The 23,377-nt window shown below is 37.2% G+C and overlaps 1 protein-coding gene across 3 annotated transcripts in view; it reads right to left on the reverse strand.

Moving 5' to 3' along the window:
- Nucleotides 1-689: 689 nt before the first annotated feature.
- The window catches only part of GUCY1A1 (guanylate cyclase 1 soluble subunit alpha 1), a 67,435-nt gene continuing 44,747 nt past the window's right edge, over nt 690-23,377 (reverse strand). For all 3 annotated transcript variants that reach the window (XM_004420945.3, XM_087437498.1, XM_087437499.1), the window contains 4 exons: nt 22,764-23,249; nt 19,080-19,223; nt 14,115-14,269; nt 690-6,607 (listed from right to left, as the gene is read on the reverse strand). In XM_004420945.3, the coding sequence (XP_004421002.2) occupies nt 6,406-6,607; nt 14,115-14,269; nt 19,080-19,223; nt 22,764-23,249 (987 nt within the window). In that variant the 3' untranslated portion in view covers nt 690-6,405. The remainder of the gene's footprint in view (nt 6,608-14,114; nt 14,270-19,079; nt 19,224-22,763; nt 23,250-23,377) is intronic.

Below are 23,377 nucleotides of genomic sequence, written 5' to 3' on the forward strand. Positions count from 1 at the left end.
AAAAAAAAATTGGGATATCTCTAACAATGCACATTTACCAAAAGCTAGAGAGATATATATTAAATATTTGCAGCAAAAGAAAACTTTAGTTGCCTGTACGTGAAGCTCATAAGTCATTCCACAGAACAGGACCAAAAAAACGAATTCCTTTTATTCCTCAAAAATCAGACGTGGTTCCATCTGGACCAAAAGTCACAGACTTCTTCCATTTATTCATTCTTTTCTCATTTCAAACATTAGTTACTATTTCTTCTCCTCTAGATAATAGGTTCTTAATTTGAGGGTCTATGCTACCTCACTGAGGTCGTCTAGGAGTAGATTGCAGGGATTCCCCAAACCCCTGGAAGTATATAGAAATCTTGAGGCATAAGAGCACATGCACATTTTTGGAGGGGTGATGGTCTATATCTTTTATCCACTTCTCAACGTGATATGTGACTCGATAAAAGTGAAGCTCCACGGCCTATTGTAGCAGTTTCCAAAGTAAAATATAAACATGATTCACTGGGGTAAGTGAAGAAAGTACTAGAATTTCTACTTATATTCATGCTCATTTAGAAAATAAAATAAGCTATAGCTTTATATTGTAGTATATCAGATTGAGATCATATTATATTTATTAATCAAAATATCAATAATATAAATATTTATTTTTATATATTATAATATATTATTAATGTACTAAAATATTTTACTAATAGTGTGTAGGAATCCAAAAGCCTGGAGAGCACTGCTCTAGATTAGTGAATATCAAGTTCTGTAATAAAATTTTGCAGGGCATCTTTAATTTACATGTGGGAGGAGGTAAAGGAACAGTACAATCTCAAATGCTAATATATTTTTATTCACTTCAATTTTTCAAGATACAGTTTATTTGGGAAGAAGGCAGCATACTGTGGTCGAACACTGCCTGGATGCTGCACACCCCTGTGTCACTGGGCATCACTATTTCTAAAGGTACAGAATTCCGTGACCATTGTCGCTATAACTTTCCAAAAGGCTTTAGTTTTGCTCCTCTCACTCCAGGTGTATAATACATTGGATTGTCCAAATTCTGTCATAGCATTTTTGTTTTGCTTTGTTTTAGTTTTCTCTAAGACTACCTCGTAGTTCTTTCCTCAATACAGATGGATTGAAAACATTTCAGACTAAACAAACATCTTAGCAAATACTTCAAGATTTGTACATTATGCAAAGTCATTTTCTGCCAAGCAATTTTCTTCACAATCTGTAAGGTTTATTTGCAATTTAATATTTTGACATTAAATACTTAAAAAATTGAAGGGCATCACAACCTTATCCAAAATTTTCTACCAGCATATTTGAGATTAAGTCTTAGATTTGCTATCTAAATTTTGTCCTGATTGCTATCTCATTGTTTAAATCTCAAATATTAACATTTTCCTGAAACTAAGTTTATTATGATGGAAAAGAATCTGCGCTGATGATAAAAGAAGTCTGGCTTTTAGAAGATCACTATTTTTTTCCTTTTGCTTACTTTTTTCTCTTTTTATCAGAATCTATTTATTTATGAAGCCTATGCTATTTTTTTTTTTTTTTGCAGGCATTGAATATGGGGAGAAATGGGCACAGATAAGGAAATAGTTTTGGATGAAAAAGTGTGTGGATTGTGTGAGCTACTCAAACAGATGCCCTGTGACAGATAGGTTAAGAACAAAGCCACTTCACGAGAAATATAAATGGCAATAAAATGTAAAATGTTTGACGTGGCTTAAAATAAGAATACCAAACGAGTGCACATCATCAACATAATAAAAGAAGCATTTAAAGGGAGCCACATTTTATCTAAAATCTGCAAGCAAACATGCTAAGAGCAGAAGGAAACTGAACTCAACAAAGATGACAAGGGACTAATTACTTCCATAAGCTCATGGCTTTCACAATAGGAATGATTCTTCTCCTTCCCGTTAGAGAATACAAAGATTTCCCAGGATTTGAGAACAGTCTCAACAAAGAATGTACATTATAACACTGTAAACTTTGGTTTAAAGTTACATTTTGGTGTCCTTGCTTTTAGCCTGTCTTGAGACAAGAAACTTGAACTTCCCCACCATCTCTACAACATTGAGTTTTTCTTTTGCAGGAGATGGTAATTCCTTCTTTTCAGGAATTGCAACACCTCTGGCCTAGCTCCTCTCATGACTGCCCTCCCACCTCTCACAGGTGTCCTATCCCTCCATCCTGCCACCCTTCAAATCTGCCTTCCTTTAACTTCCCAAGTACAGGCATCTAAAGAGTGAAATAGCATCAACGTGCACAATCAGGCAAAACAAATTCTTGATGTTGTACTGTTCAGTGAAGGGTAGTGATCTATGAAGCCGTCCCAACAAATATGTATCAAAGAGATTCCTTTTCACTTATTAATGATGATTTATCCAGGTAAAATCCACACACTTAAAACTACTGCTATAAGTCATTAACCCATTCTCTTTGGGACTATTAACTTTGCTTTAACAAGAACTTGAATGTGGGTTTAAAGTATTATGTAGCCCTAGGCTTCATTAGGCCTTTGCATGTAGAGCTCCGTTTGATGTAAAGCTGCACTTTCCCAGCTGGGTAGTCTCAGGGGGCCATGTCTCACCCCCTGCCACTATTTGGAGTAGATACTCTCCTTCATCCATCCCTTTCACTTGCTAGGCCCACCAGAGAACACCCTGTTCTGTCCTATGACTGCTTCTAACCTAACCATAGGACAGGCCAGGGCAGAGTCTACCTTGGTGTGACCGACATTATCAAGGAGAAATAATATGGAAGAAAGGTTAGTAAAATGCTGACGCAACTCTTCCTTCCTTCTCACCAAAGGACCTGAAGGGCTAACAACCTTGAGAGTAATGTGAATTTCCAATGCCAGACATCCCAGCTTTATATTCATACTTGTGGTAAAACACCCTGGATATAGCATGAATCATTTTCCTCTGAGATACAGAAGAATGTTCATTTAGTCATCTGTGCAAGGAAATATCCACCCTTATCCATGCTGTTTCTGACACTGCCCTTCGAAAACACACATCTGATTATACTGTTTTCTTTCTTTAATGTCTTTGAGGTCTTTCTTTGACATCTCCCTTGCCTAGTAGTTTTAAAACTGTTGGGGAGGGAGGCAGAAGCCAATGAGTCTGCTTTTTGTCTGTTTTCCTTTTTCTCTTGTAAGATTTATATTGAACAAAGGGCTCCATGGAAACTAATAATAATAATGATTAATAATAATAATCATCACACACCTTAACATGACGAACATCCCCTTCATGATTTATGTCCAAAGGGTCTTTCTGTTCTTATTCTCCTTACTCCCTACTCATCCCAGGCAACTGGCTGTCTGGAACACACGATGCATCTCTAAGACTCCATTTCTTTGTGTGTGCTAGTTTGTTTGCCTGGACCCTGTCTTTCTCCCTCTCTGCTTGATGAATTCTGCTAAGACCAAGAGATTCCTCCAAGCACTGAGTCTCCTATTTTGTGCTCCCACAGAATTTTGTAATTATTTATCTTGCGTTCATCTTTCATTTTCCTTTCTTGATAGAATGGGCCATACTTCATCTCTGAATTCCAAAAACAGCAATATTTCTGGCACATAGCAGTCATTGAATAAATGCTTGATGAATAAATAAATGAAAATAAGTAAATGAACCTATTAATATTTAGGTTCAAACTTTGTATTTTATTTCAAAGTCCAGATGGAAATACAGAGGTAAGGCAAAATGGAAAGAGGCATTTTAAATCTGTATTTCTCTTTGCTTCTTGATGCAAATATCTTTAGAAAACTTCAGTGGAACTGTATGCTTGCTTGACAAATATGTATGAAGAGCAAATTTATGAATGGAAACAATAAAACCAGAATAGTAGGAACAGCTCCTAGAATTCTCAGGAGAAACAGGCTGATAGTGAAGCAGTCTTGGGACTCCACATTATTTTTTAGGATAGTTAAACCGCCAACAAGATTCAGAACCCTTAGCCCCCAACCTTGTCATAGACCCTCTCTGTTCATTCTTTTCTCCACCCTCAATTCCACTCCTAACCTCAGAGCTCCTATTCTGGTCCTTGAGCTCCCATTCCTTTCCTTGAGAACTTACCCTTTACGGTCTCTGCCCCTAGATCAGTGGTCTGGATCTGAAAATGTTTCCATACCTCTCCACATCTCCATATCCAAAGTGGAGAAGACAGAGAGGGAAAAGGGATTCCTTAAATTTTTTAGAACCCAAGTTGTGGATTTTGAATGCCTTCTATCATGGAAATTATATATGTTCATCCTGCTTAAGGTCTACAAAGTATTCCATAATTAAGGAGCCTTTATAGGCTGGTCTGGAGAATCTATCACAGATGATTTAATTTCTCTGGGAAAATACTTTTTTTTTGGTAACTTTTTATTTAGATGAAATGTCAGACTTACAGAAAGATTTTGCAGGAATAGTACAAGGAATTCCCATATAGCTTTTACTCAGATTGCTTACATTTTCCTCTACTGGTCCACACACACACACACAAATATTTTTTGAATTCTAATTAACTTATAAACTCTAAAACAAAAATTATTACCACATTGGGGTCTGCTTAAATATTTGATGAAAAAGATATTTTATTATGCTTTTAATTTCCTATTATATTCCCTATAATAATATTAGGGCTCAGTTCCAGAAAGAAAAGTGTTTTTAAGTCTTTATTTTCCTTTTAAATGCTTTTATTAACTTCATATAATTGTAAGACTATAACTATATTTTCCCAAGGCCTATGGAACTCTCCAATAATAGGACTGGTATTTAATGAGACACATTCAGTCCTTCAAGACATTGGGGTATCATTTAGTAAATAGTAATCATTGTAATAGCTATAGTAGTACCCTTGGAATATGAGAGGCAAATCCTTAAAGACTTTTTATTCCTGAGGTCATCATGGGCTAGCCTGGGGACTAATGGAGACAATTAAGGGACTTTTAAACTGAGTTCTTCTTAGAACCCCACATAAGTTCAGTGTATCTGTGGCTCTGCTAATACTGATTTAAAAACTATACGTTCATCTTTTTCTTGCTTTGAAGCTGAGCTCTTTTTAAAATCAAATCCTCATCCCAAACCAAACCTGTGGGTTATTGAGTTCACCAGAGGTCTTAGTCTAAACTAACATCATTAAAAATAAAAGTTCAAGCTCCAGAAAAATGTTTGGAAATTTCCATAGTGAAATCACAGCATCATTTTCTTCATCAATAGCAACATTCTCTTTAAAAAATATCATTGAGATATTTCAACTAGAATAAACAATTCACAGATGTGTACTTAATAAGACAAAAAACTTGATGATTCCTAGGACATATACATACACCACAGTCTTCAACAAAAATACTTAAAAATAAGCTATCAGCAAAAAAGACAAGTCTTATTTCCCACCTCTGAACTTTGATTTTCTTATTGGAACTTTATATGGCTCAGCATGGCAATGGAGGATGTCTGCTGAAATAGATTAAATTACTCCGTGTGTGTGTGTGTGTGTGTGTGTGTGTGTAAACGTTTTACTTCTGTTCTTTATGATATGGTCTCTGGATGCTTACTTTACCTCCATGTTGCTTCCGGTTAAATTCAATTAGAATGATATTATTGCATTTTAATATAGGCCATAAGCCTCTTTTATCCTAAATATTATGACACAAAAACGAATTAATAGGAATTAAATTGCTAATATGAATTAAAATAGCCTTTACCATGTAGAGAATAAAAAAAAAAGTCAAACAAAAGGAAATATTTATATGATGACACATTATGTTATGGAGAATATTTTTATAAAATAATCTTTGATATTTACAGAAGAACTATCTTATATTCATATTGCACCTAACCCATAATTGCTTGTTTTCTTAAAAAAAGAAAAGTGCACTAGGAAAGAAAAACATCTATTTTTTTATACACGCTAACAAGTAAATGAGGAAATGTAATAAAATGCAGGGTTGAAAGGTTCAAAGAGCTTATGGTATCAAAGACTATAATTTCCATTCAAAAAGCTGTTTTAAGGCAACACTATCACAAATACACTTGAATCACTATGGCATTCCACCAGGGCACGAGACTGCAGGCGACTCCATCAGGTTGTACAGTTAACTACAATTACCCGATATATATACAATGTGCTGAATTTTGAGTACAGGTAATAAGTGATTGTTATATAATAGAAATATCCCCCAAAAGTCACTTTTTGAGGTTTCTTTCTTTTTTTCACTGAAGAGTTGAAGTATTGAAGTGAATACATTTTTGTTATATTAAGTGGAAGAAAAAGTAGATTGTGACTTAGCTCCCGAAATTTTAATACTGCTCTTTAGCCATCTGCAATCCTAAAGTGCTGTCAGAGGTTCCACACATGTGTGAAGGAGTTAAACCCCAAAGACTAATAATCAGGTATATTTTGCTAATCTATTCCTGACGCTTTGCCTAAAAAATTGGCATTGCCATCTTCAACATCTTTCTTTTGGAACCACGGTTTTGAATTTGTTCCTGGTTGATAAGCTTCCAGAAAATAACAGATTCCAGGAATGTCACTGGGGAAGTTTGGTGGAAGTTCCTCTCTTGATCGAGGAGTAAACACAAAACCAGGACAGTCTTTGAGTAACCTGAAAAGATTAAATTAAACATATTAATATTAAATTTTAATACTGACATAACTGTCTACTCAAGAGAAGGCAACATAACTAAATGAATATTCCTGAGAATATTAATAAACCAGCCATTTTCAGTGTGATTGACAGAAAGATATTAATGACATTAACAAACATCTTCACAGAAGAAGAACAATGAAGGATCAATTCACCATAACAAAAGAATACTACCAAATAATGTATTTCACTCATATTACGAAAAAATAATTATAAAATATTTTTGTAAAGATATAATCTATAATCTAACACGGCAATTCACAGTAGTGGGAGAAAAATGCAAAATAATCCAAAAGTCTAATAATAGCAAAAAACCAAAACAAAACAAAAAACAAATAAATGTTATAGAATAAAGCTTCCTAATTTGAAAGAGGTAAGACATTATCCATTTATCAATTCACTCATTTTGTAAATATTACTGAGAAGTAATCATGGGCAAGAAGTTGTGGAAGAAAAGTTCTATATAAGATACATAAAATAATGTAAGAATAACTTTTGGGTCTCTCAATAGAATTTTTATGAATTCTAGGTTAGTAGGACTAAAATGAGATCTCGTTGTACGTACTGACACTCTACTTACTATCTGGTATTTGCAATATTTTTTCTTCTTAAATTCATCTGTTTTACCAAATTTTATTATTTGCTACTAACTAATTGTCCATTATGTTAAACTAATTTTAAATTCCAATCTTACTGATTAAGTTACTGGCTCCTCTTCCCATTTGCTTCTCTAGCTTTCTATCAAATACAAACTTAATAAGCATCTCTCTACTCCATTATTCAGGCAACGGATGAAAAATGTGGAATAGTTCTGGGCTCCAAACCAATTTTTAAGAAAAATCACTATCATATCTCCCCAACCAGACCATGGCCCTCTACTCACACATCTGCAATGCCACATCTAAATGAAATAGAATGGTGATGCTGTATTAGATCTGGCACTGTGACATCCTTCTATGTATTAAAGAAACCAACTGAACAGAAATCCGGATCTCAAGAGTGACAGACCTCCAGGAGAATACAACACATGAGAATTCAACTAGTTAACTTTTATCAGTGACTATATATATGTTATAAATAAATAATATAAATATGTAATCTGCAAAATAACAAAACTAATAAAATGATGGCATAGTCACAAAATCATAAATATTTTTGAGTGCCTATTATTTATAAGGCATAGTCTTTGGTAACACATAATGAAAAGTTACAGAATTCCATAGTATTAAAAGTATAAGCTTTAAAGTATGGTAGATTTAGGTTTGAATAGCAGCAAAAATGTCAGTTTTCTAGCCTTTAAAGTGAGGATAATAGTACATGTCTCTTAGGACGGTTGTGAAGATTAAATAAATTGACTACAGAAAATTGATTAAGTATTAATTAGATATCACATAACACCCATTATACTGGCAACAGTTAGTAAGTCTGATAATATCAGGCATTGGGGAAGAGAAACCTTCAAATACTGTTGGTGGGATATGGATTGGTAAAACCAATTTGGAAGCTAATTGATGCTTCGTAAAGCTGAAACTGGGTATAGCCTGTGGTCTGGGAATATCACTTATATGTACACGATCTAGAAACATATGTAGAAGAATATTTATCCATGGGTAGAACCTGGACTCTGGCTTATTCATACTCTAGAATACATATTATATTACGCTAGATCTGGCTCTTACTGGTTTGTGTGAGCCAATTGTTAAACATTCAAGAATTCTGCAGGCCATTCAAACCATCAGTAGCCTGAAACCCGCCATGGCGGGAGTATTTATACCACAGAAACTGGCAAATGCTAGAAATCAGGGATTCTCCCTGAAGCTGGTTTGTCAGCATACCACTGCACTAGGAATAGTTTAAATAAATGAACTAGATTTACACTTCATCAAGAAAAAAAAATCTCGGGGCCGGCCCAGTGGCGCAGGTGGTTAAGTGCACGCGCTCCGCTGCAGCGGCCCGGGGTTCGCCAGTTTGGATCCTGGATGCGCACCGACGCACTGCTTGGCAAGCCATGCTGTGGCGACGTCCCATATAAAGTGGAGGAAGATGGGCACGGATGTTAGCCCAGGGCCAGTCTTCCTCAGCAAAAACAGAGGAGGACTGGCAGATGTTAGCACAGGGCTGATCTCCTCACAAAAAAAAAAAAAAAAAAAGAAAAGAGAAAGAAATCTCAAAAACATAATATTGAGTGGATTCAAGGCAAGTCGTAAACGGATATGGAGAAGTTGAATGGGAATCTATTTTTCTCTGGCTTTGTTTTTCTGTCTGAACCTAAATGAGAGTGACATTCCTGGCCTCTCTCTGCCCAATTTCCTTCCTGGTAAACAGAAGCAACACATCTTAGCGGTAAGTTTGAGAGAAGCTGCTAGTATTTGTAAATACATGTTGTATTTTTGCTTCCGGAATTCATATGTTCTACCAAATTTTATTATTTGCTACTAACTACTTGTCCATTATGCTAAACTCATACTCTACTCAGGGCCTTCCTGCCTCCCTCTTTGGGATCCTGGCTGTCTGCAGGAAGTACACGTTCTCAGCTGCTCTCACAAACCCTAAGGGGCAGAGAGTCCAGTGTGTCAGAGAATAGGGGCCACAGGACAGTAACATTTTATTTCTTTTATAAAACAGAGATCTGAAAGAAATATAGCAAAATGTTGACATTTGTTAATTATTAGTACTGGCTACACGGGTGTCATATTTTCTTCTATTTTTTTCTGTATGTTTGAAATGTTTAAAAATTAAATATAAAAATGTATAAAACTATAAGGGTTTAGTAAATAAAAATGTATAGATCTATAGGTGATAGATAAAGGATTTATTTTTTCTATCCACATCAACCCAATATTTCTGGTTAAATATGGTAATTATAATCCTAATCTCGTATTTAAATTTATATAAAATATTCAGCATTTAGAAGTGGCTTTAAAGTATATCATTTGAATTTATTAAGTGCCACGCTCAAGATCACACATCTGGTAAGCCCTGTATTTGGGACTGTAAGACACGTCTTCTGAATACAAATCCCCATGCTTTTTAAAGAAACTTACAGATAAACACAATTAGAACGTCATGGAGTTAGAAATGTTCATTAAATCATCTTTAAAAAAAGATCAGAGTTTATAAGAAAAACAGATCGGAAAAATAAAGCCATTTAGATGAAAGCTTTATGGTAGTAAGACCCAAGAATAGCAGCGACACTCCCAATGCAGATGTCCACACATGGTGGAAGTTTTTCTTTCCTCCCTCTTGACCAGATATCATTTCCTCCAAATTGCTGCATCATCTCTCCTATTTTTTGTCATCTCTCCTATATTCACCTATTCTGTTTGTTCTTCCTCCCTACGGAATTCAAGTCCTGCTTCTCTGTCACTATGTCCTCAGACCCCTCCCGCAAATAGGAGTTCCTAGGTCAACTTAACCCACCCACATTGGACAACATCCATTTATATTCCCCACCAACCATTTTTGTCTTTAATGATCCCTGGATCGCCACATAAACCTCTCATTAATCTGCCAACCTAGAACAAACAATATCTAATCTAGTCTCTGTTAGTTCTCTGCACTTCAGTAAAAACAAACAAAAATGCAGAAAATTATTCCCTAAAATAAAAGTAAAACTCCTCATGATGTTTAAAAGGAAGAAATGTATAATTGTCATTACATTGGTGCATTCTAAATTATTGATTAGAGTTTGGAAGTGGAAGTTTGAAGGTAAGGCTTTTGTGTGTGTGTGTGGGTATGGATTTCGTGTCCTAAATTTACACGTTTCATAAATATATCAAGGAAGCTATGTTTGTTATTACTTTATTATTTGAGAAATGCCATCTCAGAATTCAACGTATTACCAATAAAACTCTCCAAAGAAATAGTTACCTTTTATATTTGTACGACTTCTAATAGAGTCTACTGCTTGTCCTGAACTTTGAGTAAAACTAAAATTGTCTTTTTTATATAATCCAATTATTAATAAAATTTCACAAAGCATGGACTTTTGACTGAAATTCAAATTATCTGTTCCCTTTCAAATTTTCTTATCATATGGAAAAAAATAGAGTACTTCTAAAGAAACCATTTAAAAACGTTGTTAAAAGCATTTCACATTATTTACTTCTTGCCTAATTAAAGCATTTTGATCATCACTTGCCCTTTAGATAAGATATAAATATTTCTTATGTGAGAATAAAAGGTAAATAAATTATTACTCAAATCACTAAAAAAAGAAAAAATCAGTAAACCATACTTGTCTACAAAAAAGTAGAAATGACTTTAGCAAATGCATTGAAATTTCAATATAAATTAAATTTTCATTATCATTTAGGTGTATATAAACATATACTAAGAAATAATGAAAAAAACCAAAAAATGTGAATAGTTACTGTCTCTGGATAGTGAGATTATGAATTATTTTTGTTTACTTTATAACTTTCTGATTTGATAAATTTTCTAAAGTGGGCATATATTGCTATTGTAATAAAAAATATTTTATTAAAAAAAGGTTAACACTATAGTGTAAAATCCTGTATGTGCATTTCTAGTAACATTGTCAATATAGTGAATCTAAGGATGTAAGTTATGAGCCTTGTCCCGTTGCCAAAAATGGACATCCAAACGTCAGGCTCCTCCGCTGGGAGACTCGAGATTCTGAACTATATTTTGGGAGTAAAATGATTAGCTAACATCAATGTATTCTATGATGATTCAAGACTACCAGACTTTGAGATGTAGAACAAAAGACAATTTTTTAAAGAGTTGAGTTGTATACTGCTTAAAACAATTAAAATAGAAGAAGCAGAAAGACATACTTTTTGTATGCAAAAGACAGATATACACACAAGGACTCCTCAACATGCACGCGGACACATATTATGTTACTGAAAAGTGAGAAAGGAGCATAGGCATCAGACTGACTCCTATGTTTTAATAGGATGATTCCTCTCAAATCATCCAAAGAGAGCACAATCATATCTTCTGAGGGTACTGAGTCTTATCCCAACTGGCACAGCTGGTCAGACTATAGATTATTACTATGACAATGATCCCTAGGGACTTTTCCAGTTCTCATGAGTTATCTTCATATCAAAGACTCAATAGTCAATTAATAAATACTTATTGCTTTCCTAGTGTGTTCCAGGCTCTGATCTAGGAGCTGGGAACACAGAATGTATACCACAAGCGGCTAATATTCTACAAGGGGAGGCAGCAATAAACACATAAATAAAAGACCATTTCAGACACAGATATGAGCTGAGAAGATGATAATATGAGGGTGTGTGAGGGGAAGGTTGTTCCTCTAGCTATGGCAGTTGAGGAATATCTCTTTGAAGAAGTGACATTTGACTTAAGGTCTAGTTATGAGAAGGAGGAAGACATAGGATGATCCAGGAGAGAAGTGTAAAGCAGAGGAACAGCAAGTATCCTTGATTCAGGAATAGGTTTAGCAAGTCCGATGAATAAAAATTGGGCCAGTGAGTGAAGGAGACAGTGGGAGAAAATGAGGTGGCAGAGGGTAGCAGGACACTGACCAAAGAGAACATTTTAATCTGTGGTAACAAATTTACATTTTCTTCTGGTTGCAATGGGAGCCAATGGAGGGTTTTTAATGCAGGAATGACAAGATCTCATTCATACTTTAGGAAGATAATCCAGCTGTTGTGTGCAGAATGAACTGTGGGGAGGACATGTACAAGAAAGCAAGCAGGAAGAAGAGTGAGGATGATACTGGGTTGGCTCAGGTAGGAGAGAGAAGGGTGCCTTAGCTTGGGCTGTAGTAGTGAAGGGGGTGAGAACAGCTCTGTATGCAGGATATAATTTGTAGGTGGAGGTGGTGGGCTGTGAAGGTGAGAGAGGAATGATCACTCTGAGGTACATGGTCTAAGTAACTAGGTAGATGGTGGTGCCATTTTAAGGAGATTGATAAAGCTTGGCTGGGTGGGAAGTGGGTTTCATTGGGTTGGTGTGTGTGTGAAATCACTTATGATCACATTAATTTTAATACATTAATTAGTCATCCAAGTAGAATAGAGAATAGGCTATATACCTCTGTTGCTCAGTGGAGAACTATGGGATGAGCTAGAGATAAAAAAGGTGAGTCATAAAACTTCAGACCCAGATGAGAATAGGGACAGAAATCTGGGCACTAGAACATTCAAAGGTCTGTCAGGGAAAGAGTACCCACTAAAGACACTGAGAAGGTGTAGCCATGCGGTAACGAGAAAACCAGGTGAGTGTGTGGTGTCACAAAAGCCTAAAGAAGAAAATGTTTAAGGAAGCGCGTGCTCAAGCCATTCAGTTGCTACCGAGACGCTGAGGAAGATAAGGAGAGAGGACCGACCATGATTTTAGCAAGGTCCACCGATGACGCTGATAAGAACCATTTCAGTGGAGTGCAAGGGACAAACACTGATTGGAGTCCACTGAAGAGCTAATGAGAAGTGAGAAAGCAGAGACAATGAGCATAGGCAACTCTTGTAAGGAGTTCTACTGGAAAAAGGATTAGAAATACAGGGGGTAGCTGAGACAGACTCGGAAACAAGGAAGATATATATTTTTAATAGGTTAATAGAAAGATATGTCTGTATTACAGAAATAATCATTCCATCAGAGAAATTGATCAGAGAGAGTGCACCTATTTTCAGGAGAAAAGTTTTTGAGAAGGTGAAAATAAACAGTACTCTGAGCAAAACTGGAGGGGATGATCTCAAACAGGAGCAGGGCAGCTGGCCCACTGTAACAAGAACAAAGGCCCAAGACAAGGGTACTGGGGTAGCCACACTGATGGATGGCATGAAGGTGGCGTAGTGCTTATCTGACTGCAATGTTTCTTGCTGTGAAATATGAAGTAAGGTTATCAATTTAGAGTCAGGGCTGGAAAGGAAATGTTATTGGAGCTTTAAGGAGAAACAAGATAGTTGTCTCTAAAATAGTTGTCTCTGAGAATAAGAAAGTTAATTTGCTGGGTGTAAGTTAGCTACCATATAGGTCTGGAAAACGTTTTTTGTTATTCAAGGGTTTCCATTATAATTGGATTTTTAAAATAACATAAAATTTTTACATAGCTGGCATCTGAATTAAAGGCAGTCTTGTTGAGAACCTTGCCCTATAAGTTGTAGGGTCTGTGCTAACACTGGGTAGTTAGTGCCAGAATTGTACTGCAGGACGCTAGTTGGTGTCAGAATACCTGTCAAAGTACTATGAAAATTAACACCTGCTTTGAAAAGAATAATAATGGAGGAAGATCAGATGTGTGTCAAGATTACAGCTGGGCTACAAATATCTCAGGAGAGTCGTTCTCATGAGGTTAATGAGTAGTTTAAAAAAAGTTCAAGTGAGAATGATAAAAGCTATTGCTTTTCTTATTCCTTTAAGATTATCTAAGCAAGAAAAAATTATGGAGAATGAAACAAACCAATGGGAAAAAAATGACAATCAATAAAAATAATAGATTTCAGGTGCTCAGTGCAATCCGTACCTGTAAGTTGTTGGACTGACATTGATTTTCCGTGGCACGCTGCAGGACTCAAATTTGTTAGCCAAGGTGACATTGTTTCCAAAAAGGCAGTAACGGGGCATTTTAACTCCAACAACTCCAGCAAAAACTGACCCAGAATGCAGTCCAATTCTCATCTGAAAGCAAAAAGGAACACAATGTTCCCAGTCATTGGTAAAACACTTTCCCCTTGTCAGTGTTGTTTGAATGCCCTGTCTAAATTATTTTATCATTCGCTTCACTACACCACTCTTCCCTTCCTCAAAACCTCCAGCCAATTTCTCTCTACTCCTCAAATCCAATTAAGAATTACTAGTGCAGAATCAGACAGACCTCTTAACTCTTCTACATTTATGCAATTAGGTTTATTACACAAAGCATCTTTATTTCACCTGTCTTCAATATCTGAAATCAACTTCCATGCATACCTATCATAGTTACCATGGTGATAAGACAAAGCATCTATGGACTGTTTATTCGAACCTGTTCTGTCCGTCAAGTGAGAGAGAGAGAATTTCTGGACTCCACGAGTTGTTTCCCAAAGCACTGCCAGAGAGGGGCAAAAGAAGCTAGCTCAGGACACAAAGTGTGGGTTTTTAGGCATTTTGCTTTAAAATAACTTTATGCCAAACATTACTCCACTATTCAAATGACTAACAAATGGAGAAAGGGAATTGTAACAGTTAAGCAGAAAAAGACAGAGGAAGCAGAAAGTTGGAGCTACTGAGGCCCAGATTACAATGACTGCATACACTTTAGTCAGAAATATCTGGACCCATGGGAAACCAGAGTTGTGCCATGTCTAGAAATAAGAGGCAGTCTAGGATATGTCTGGGTAAAAGTTTGGGAATTCTGAAAGTTATCAATGATTTGGAGAGCAATTAAGACAGAATATCTTAAACTGGGATCTTCTAGAAGATCTGAATACTTGATGATCTTAGAGGATACACAAATTCTTAAATTACTGCTAGAACAAAGCACGTTAAAGTGGGGATATTTTAAATGACAGTCAGATACCATGTTCATTATTTTCACGTTCTATGTTCAGTTGACCATTTATAAAGAGTTTTATTAGATATATGCATTTTAAACAAAGCCCAAGGACTCAGTAACTTAGATGTAATTCAGAATTCAGAAGACTCCTGTTTTGCCTAGTTTTATAGCTAATTTCAGATATCTGCTAGAAACTTTCCAGAATCATTGGCTTTTGAGATATCAAACCATAAATTCTGCAAAATTTTCAAACAAAAGCACTATATCATGAATCAGGAGATTTACGTTCTAAACCAAACTCTGCTAATAATTGGTAGTCTGACTTTCTATAAGTCTCTTTGTTTCCCTCTTACTATTTCTTCATCTATAAAATGCACAATTGGATTATTTTTAAAGTCCCTTCTTTGTCACAGTTTTACTCTAAGCAGCAAAACTTGCATGTCTATTACATCTGGCTTTTTCTTCCTTAGGAGAATAAGGTTTTATATGTATAACAACCGAATAATAAAAACAAACAAACAAAAACAATGAGAGAAGACTATCTTCTGCCTATACATACCAGCCACAATTTTAGCACATTTAAACTGAGAAGTTTTTGCTCCCTTTGGGGACTCTTCTGGTTAAACCAGTTTCTCTCTCTGTACTTAGTTATTCTAGCTTTTTCTATGATACATTTATCATAGCATTTTTATTTTTCTGTTTCAATACTAATAAATGAATACTTTCTCCTCGTAAATATCCAAACAATGATGATAAAGCAAATGCCCTTTTGGTTCCTACCATGCTGCTCTCTCTCCCTCCCGTTCTCTAGTTCTGAATGTCACTCTCAGCTCATCAGACAACTTTTCAAATTCACTAGCAAGAAAATCCAAAGTTTAAGATGCACATCATGCCCTGAATGGAAACCTGCTGGGGGAGTCTTCTATTTGGGGACCACTTTTGACGTAGCCCATTTCTCATCACAGGCTTCCGGGGATGGGAGAGCTGGGGCGCCAGACGTTTGTTTCCAAGTTCACTTTGCACTTGCTGACTTTCACGGCCACCCTCAGCCCTCTGGTCTCTGTCATCAGTCCAGCTACAGTTTTCTAAGCCTGAGTGGGTGGATGTTGGTAAGGAAAGCGAATAGATGATTTGTACATATTACATGTTGTAGAAAAATATAGAGTTTGAAAAGAAACAAAGAAATCTTTGATATACTTTCACTTTGGCTTCATTCCATGGGGTAGCAGGGTAGGAAGCAGTATAAGCCCGGGCTGTGAAGCCGGACAGACATGACTCCACACCCGGATGCATGAGACTTGACTGCTCTTGTCCGTTGTGAGTTGTGGATTTCTCTTTATAATGTTGTTGTAAATATTAAATGAGACAATGTTTAGTCACAATATGCTCCCTCTGACACATATTAATGCTTCTCTCTCTACAAAAAATATCTTCACTTCCGCCTCTGTGACATTTCATGGGTAGCTCCCAAGGCCATCAGATTTCCCGGGGACCGTAGGTTAGCACAAACAAAAAGGTATGTTTGACATCTCACTTTACAGGTCATTAAAGCTAGACTATTATTAACCAGGTAATTATCTTTGAAACTAGTTATAAATAATCCTTCCAATTGCAAAACTCTAAAAATACATTTCTACAAATAACAAAAATCATGTCACTAATCCTCCTGTCTCAAACATACATACTTTAATTATAAATGCCTATGTGGAAATCACTGGTTTTATTGTTAATCTGGATATTTTAAACATTTACTTTGATGCTATGAGTTCCCTCTGAAAAAGAAAAAACATAGAAAGAGCAAGAAATATATAATTCTCCTCTTTAAAAAAGTGCAATTATAGAAACTAAGTTTGGAAAAGTCAGATGCTGTGATGTTTTTAAAACATAGTCGCAAATTATCTCACTCTTCCTATTATGACATAGGGTCTAAGTGTCCTCCCTTCTGGGTGGGCTTGTGATTGCTTTGACCAATAGAATACAATGGAAGTGTCACTGTGTGTCTCCTGAGGCTAGGTCATAAAAAGTCATGCAGCTTCCACCGATCTTGTTCACTAGGACATGAGCCACCATGTGAGAAGCGTGACTACTCTGAGGCTGTGGTGCAAGAGCACCATGTGTAAAAACTTGGGCTGACAGTCCCAGCTGAGCCCAGTCTTTCAGCCATCACCACCAAGGAACCAGGCGTGTAAGAGAAGAGCCATCTTGGAAGGGACCCTCCAGCTCCAAGTGGTGCAATCTCAACTATTCCAAATGCCTTCAACCATTTGAGTACTCCCAGCTGCGGTCCCACATACTGTGGAGTAAAGACAAGGTATCCCTGCTAAGCCTCATCAAAATTCCTGATGCGCAGGGGCCAACCCGGTGGCGTAGTGGCTAAGTTCTCAAACTCCACTGTGGCGGTCTGGTTCAAGCCATGCTATGGCAGGCGTCCCACATATAAAGTAGAGGATGATGGGCACGGATGTTAGCCCAGGGCCAATCTTCCTCAGCAAAAAGAGGAGGATTGGCAACAGACGTTAGCTCAGGGCTAATCTTCCTCACAAAAAAAACAAAAAACAAAAAACAAAACACACTACTGATGCACAGAATCCATGCATAATAACAGGTTTATGGTTTTGCACCACAAAATTTAAGGAAGTCTGCCACACAGCAACACATAACTGCAACAGTCAACTTAGAAAATACTTGTGAAGGCTTAGACATACGGCTTCTATTAAGATTGAAGAGAGCCACAGCTAAATTTCTAAATATTATAGTTTTGTTTTTTATATTTTCTTTCTTCCTTCTCTATATATTTTATAGCATACCAGATAGGATCCTACATTACTTCAAAGGCCCATTTCTGAAGGTTATCAATTGAGGACTTGTATAAAAATTAAGTGGGGCAAAGATAATCTGCTCATGCTCTATCTGCCTAGCATGTTAATTTTACTTTCTCATATGCAGACATTATTCTGGGATCTGGCTCATCTAAAACTTTTGGAATGTTATGTGACCTGGGAAATGTTGATGGCTTAGCAGTCAACATTCATTCTAGTGTAAAGTTCTCCCCTGCAGGGATTGGAAAATTAAAAATTACATTTTCCAAATTCCCTTACAGTTTCTAGATGGATTTATGTTTGGTGAATTATTTATTTATTTATTTTTATTTTTTATTTTTTTGTGGGGAAGATCAGCCCTGTGCCAATCCTCCTTTTTTTTTTTTTTTTTTTTTGCTAAAGAAGACTGGCCCTGGGCTAACATCCGTGCCCATCTTCCTCTACTTTATATGGGACACCGCCACAGCATGGCCCGACAAGCAGTGCGTCTGTGCATGCCCAGGATCTGAACCGGCGATCCCCGGGGCCGCCGCAGCGGAGTGCGTGCACTTAACTGCCTGCGCCATCGGGCCGGCCCCGGTTTGGTGAATTAGACACACTTGCAGGAGATTTGGAAGCCAGGGTTTCTGCTGTGACTGCCCTTCTGTTGCTTCCAAGCGTAAGCACAACTGTGGAAGCCTTGGGGTTTTTTATGGCACGCTTAGCGGAGAGCCCGGTTTCCGTCACTCATTTCGCGAGGGTCATGATGCAGGATTTCCATGTTGCTGATTCAAATTATAGTAGGTGCAGCTTTGCTCTGTAGCCAGTAGTAGAAGCAGCAGCTTGTTGAACACAGCAGTTTCCTGACTGTGGCTATAGTGGTATAGTTTAGGAGCCAGCTCCCTGATCCTGGAAAAAGCAGTGGTTCTCTCTCTCTGGGAGCCATTTTTTGAAAGCTCAACTTATAGATGGCTTCTTTAGTCCTACTAATGATTCTGTAAGCCATTTAACACCCTATTGTAAATTTCTTCCTGCTTACACAAGTTAGAGATTTTGCTCTCTGCAACTAAACCCTGATGAATACATCATTCTTTCAATAACTAATTAATAAGCATTTGCTCTCATGACATCTCCTGGACTACATGATCTGCCTTACCTTGATAGGCTCTCCATGCGGAGACACGACTTCATCAGAGAGCTCCATCATCTTCAGGGCCATGAGTGCTATCTGAACGGCATGGGTATCACTTTCTCTGTGCAATCCCCCTGCCACACAATATGCATCACCAATGGTCTCCACCTACACGTAACAGATTTTCCATATTACAAATAAAAACTCAGGAAGAATCATGGCATATATCATATAGCAAGAATCTAAGTGTTCCGGCCCTTACGGAAAATCAGAGTAAATCAGATACTCTCAGAAATGGCTTTCCCTTTCAGGAAATCACAAAGTGTAGACGCCTTAGATCCGGGCACTGCACTGAGAGGCAGCACGGTCCTGTGAACACAATGTCAGGAGGTGGCTTCCACTCCAGGCTTGCCACTGACTCACTATATCGTTTCATTTCTGGTTTTTTTTCCACCATATAAAATGGCTTTGTAGAAGTAAATGATGTATTTTTGATTTATAATAAATTGCTTAAAGATGTTGGGATCACTCACTGATTTTATATCCTTTCAGTACAAAACACAGTGATTTGAATGAAGTCACTATTCAATCAATTTCATATGAATTTAGTAGGAATGTGCAATGTAAAACTAAGATATCGAAAGGTTTTCAAAAGGATTTTTGGGGTTCCCATAGCAACTAGAAGTGTCTACATGAGTGTTAACTAGAAAGTATAGAAATCAGATGTCAAACCAGGAGAGAGACACAATGGTGCTTGGAAGCCTATTGGAAATCAAGCTATTATATAAATTCCAAGCATCATTATTATTATCATTGTCATTATTGTTGTTGTTACAGGCGATTTTTATCTATCTGTGATACTGACTACAGAAAGCTAACAGCTAATTTAAATACAAAAGTAATTCACCAAACTGTAATAGTTGGGGCATTTTTCTTCCCTAATTATTTATTGTAATTTATCAGATCATATCTCTCTTCTTATCCAAAGCCTCCAAAATGGAGGGATGGAGGTGAGACAGGAAAAGAGAAAGGGAGATAAACCTTCAGTGATTCTCCATTTCATTCAGAATAAATGCCCTTCTAATGTTTCCAAAGTTCTTCTTGACCTTTCTGCTAATTCCTGGCTTGATTTCCTAATTCTCCCCCTTGCTCTCTTTATCTCAATGTCATTGGCCCCGTATTATCCCTCAAGCATACCAAACATGCCCCCACATGCTATTCATTTGCCTGGAATAATCTTCCTGCAGATAACCACTTGGCTTGCCCCTCATTTCCTTCAGTCCCTGCTAAAACTTCGCCTTATGAGACAGTGCTATCCTGACCACTCTCTGAAATAGCAATCACCCCTTACCCTCCGCACTTCTCTCCCTTAGCCTTAATCAGAATATTACACCAACTAGAATACCATAAATTTACTCATTTGTTTATTGTCCTTTTTTCCCCCAGCAGAACAGAATGTAAGTTCTCTGAGTTCATCTATTTTATTAACCCCTATATCATCAGTGCCCAGTATATTTGTTAATAAATGAACCAGGCAGCAACGCCTCCCATAAGCTTTTCCTCAGCAATGAATACATAAAAAGTGCTTCACATAATAGCTAACGTTATCACAGGTGCGCAATAAATGCTATGAATGAGGAGAAGTGGTACCCTCCCCCCTAATTTGTGTTAGGTGCCTATTCTCTGTGTCATTGTCGCACTGTGTACAGATGTGAGTGGAATCAGGCATTCAGCATGTCATATGGAAATCTGGCATTTTTCTGTGCGACCCTCCTCACCCCCACATGTAAACCCTTCTCACTGGAATTGTGCCCACCCATGCTGGCAAATGCTGGATGACCAGTAAATATTTGCTAAAACAGTGGATAAAGAAATACTGAAACAAACAGAAAAATGACCAAAAGACTGAAAGACAAAAAAGAAAATTAAATAGAGTCCTGGTACAATCAGGTCCTGGAATAAATAAACTTGACCATTTCTTGGAAGCCACTGCACTCATAGGTCAGCCTATGGTTATACATTCTGTATATCTTAAATTTATTCCATGGTTAAGACCCTTCCTTATTTATTTGTAACAGTTTCCCGGTATTTTCATGCAAAATCAGAAATGACGAGAAGGTGGAAATGAGCACTGGTGGAGAAGATGATTCACTACCTAGCTCGAGCTCTGGTTGGATTATTCAGGGAACTCTGTGGCTACCATCCTTGTAGGAAGGAGCGTAGAGTCTGACACTTGATAGGAATAACCAAATTCGTAAAAGTTTCAACTTGTAGAAGAGGGCAACTTCTTCTGCTAGTAATCACTGCAGTTTGCAAAGGAGGGCAAGACCTCTTTCTCACAATTCTGAGACAGGAGCCATTCTCAAGATAGAAACTATCTACACATAAATATAGTAAATTCCACAAGAGGCCATCAAGCTTAACCTAACTGAAGCCAATTATTTTATCTGTAATTATACATGGACCTCTTTTTTTCCCAAGGGAATCATAGCTCTGTCTGGAATTTCCTGTTAGAATTTTGAAAAAGGAAAGTTTTACTTCTAGCATCTAGACTGGAACAAAGAAGGGGCTTATGTATTCCCATAAATAATATTTGTTTCCTCCTCAATAATTTATTTATTTCAGATTGGGTTAAGCTCTGAAATGCCATTGTTGTTATGTGGCAAATTACAAGATGATTCAAGCCACACAAATGAGAAGCATGCTTTATTCTTAATGCCAATAGCTAAAATAATGCAAAATACTTTAAACCAGTAAAAAATGTTTTAATTCTACAGAAACAAGCAGACAAAAATCTCTTCATTAGTTCTCTTACTGAAAATAGTTACACGAAAAAAGAATAGTTTATTACATGTCAGGGACAATCACTGTGCAGCCCTAGTGCCTAGAATGATGCCTGGTACATCATGGGTACTCAGCACATAAATCCTGCTGCCTGATGAATAACAGATATTATTTACAATAATCTTTATCACAGTCTTGTTTATGAAAATTATGGGACATAATGTATGTTATTCATGCATAGAAACTGTGGGTAGATATTATTTTCTCTGTTTCAGAAATGAGAACGTTTATTTAACTTTCTCAGCTTACAAAGCAAGTAAAGTAGAGAACAAGCTTTGAAGAAGGGCCTGTCTCATCCAGATGTGTCTGGCCTTGTCCTCTCTCCAATAATATCTTAAGTAGGTGATTTAGATTTCTGTTAACCAGCCATGAAAAGTATCATGTTAACTCTGTATTGAATTAATCTATTTAAAGACAATTTGTATAATACACGTTTCTTTATTTTTACCGATACAAAGGATGAATTTTCCCTGTACAACTCACACTTTAATTATCTCGTGCTTAATAACAACTCAGTTTCCAAGTCAAGTGTCAAGTTCGTTGACTTTTAAACTTTACCTTTTCATGGGTCCTATACCCCTTCCTCCACTCAGTCTATCACCCCTCCATTCTGTGCTTATTCTTTGAGAAGACAATGTGGCAGTCCTTTCACGGAATAATTATCTCTATTTCTGAGCAGATTCAGAGCTATTTCTGCCTGGAGAACACCCACAGAATTAATGCACAATGCCTGCTCCCAGGATGTGGCTTGCACGGCCCTGCAAAGAAAGCCTTCCATTGACATTATAACTCAGATTCTAGGTGCAGTGCTTTTTCTCAGCGACTTTTGCCTGTAAAATGGGCATTGCCCTGCTCCCCCCCTACCTTGTAGACATCCAGCTCTCCGCACTGCCGGTCAAAGCGAGTGTAGAGCGCATTGAGCATGGTGATGACCTGCAACGGCGAGCACTGGGAGCAGATGGCAGTGAACCCAACAATGTCCGAGAAAAGCATGGTGACATTACTGAACTTCTTGGCTTGTACAACTTGCCCTTGCCACAGCTGTTGCGCAACCTCGCTTGGAAATATAGAGCACAGAAGATCGACTGTCTTCTTCTTCTCTTCTTCCAGGGCTTGGTGGGCTTGCTCAAGGGTGGCCTTCAGCTTGCCCAGCCTCTTTTTCAGGCCATCTTGAGCTCTGGCCTGTTCGCCTATCAAGACCACATCCCTCAGTGCATTGTGAATTGGGATGTCTGAGAGGTAGAGTCCTCGTCCCGTAAAATCTTCTAATCTGTCCACACAGGGTGACCCCAAGAACAAGATGGCACTGGATTCAACAATGTAGATCATTTGGCCTTTGAGATCCATAACCTGTGAGGCAAAGGAAAACCAATTTTGGTTTATTCAAGTTTTCAACACATTTTTGAGACGAAAGGAGAGGAAGTAGATATGGTGATAATCTCTTTGTATTCAAACTCTATTTTTTCTACCTGCTGGAA

Source organism: Ceratotherium simum, chromosome 12 (genome assembly GCF_057802395.1).
Source record: "Ceratotherium simum simum isolate JZ-2026a chromosome 12, ASM5780239v1, whole genome shotgun sequence".
Taxonomy (NCBI): Eukaryota; Metazoa; Chordata; class Mammalia; order Perissodactyla; family Rhinocerotidae; genus Ceratotherium; species Ceratotherium simum.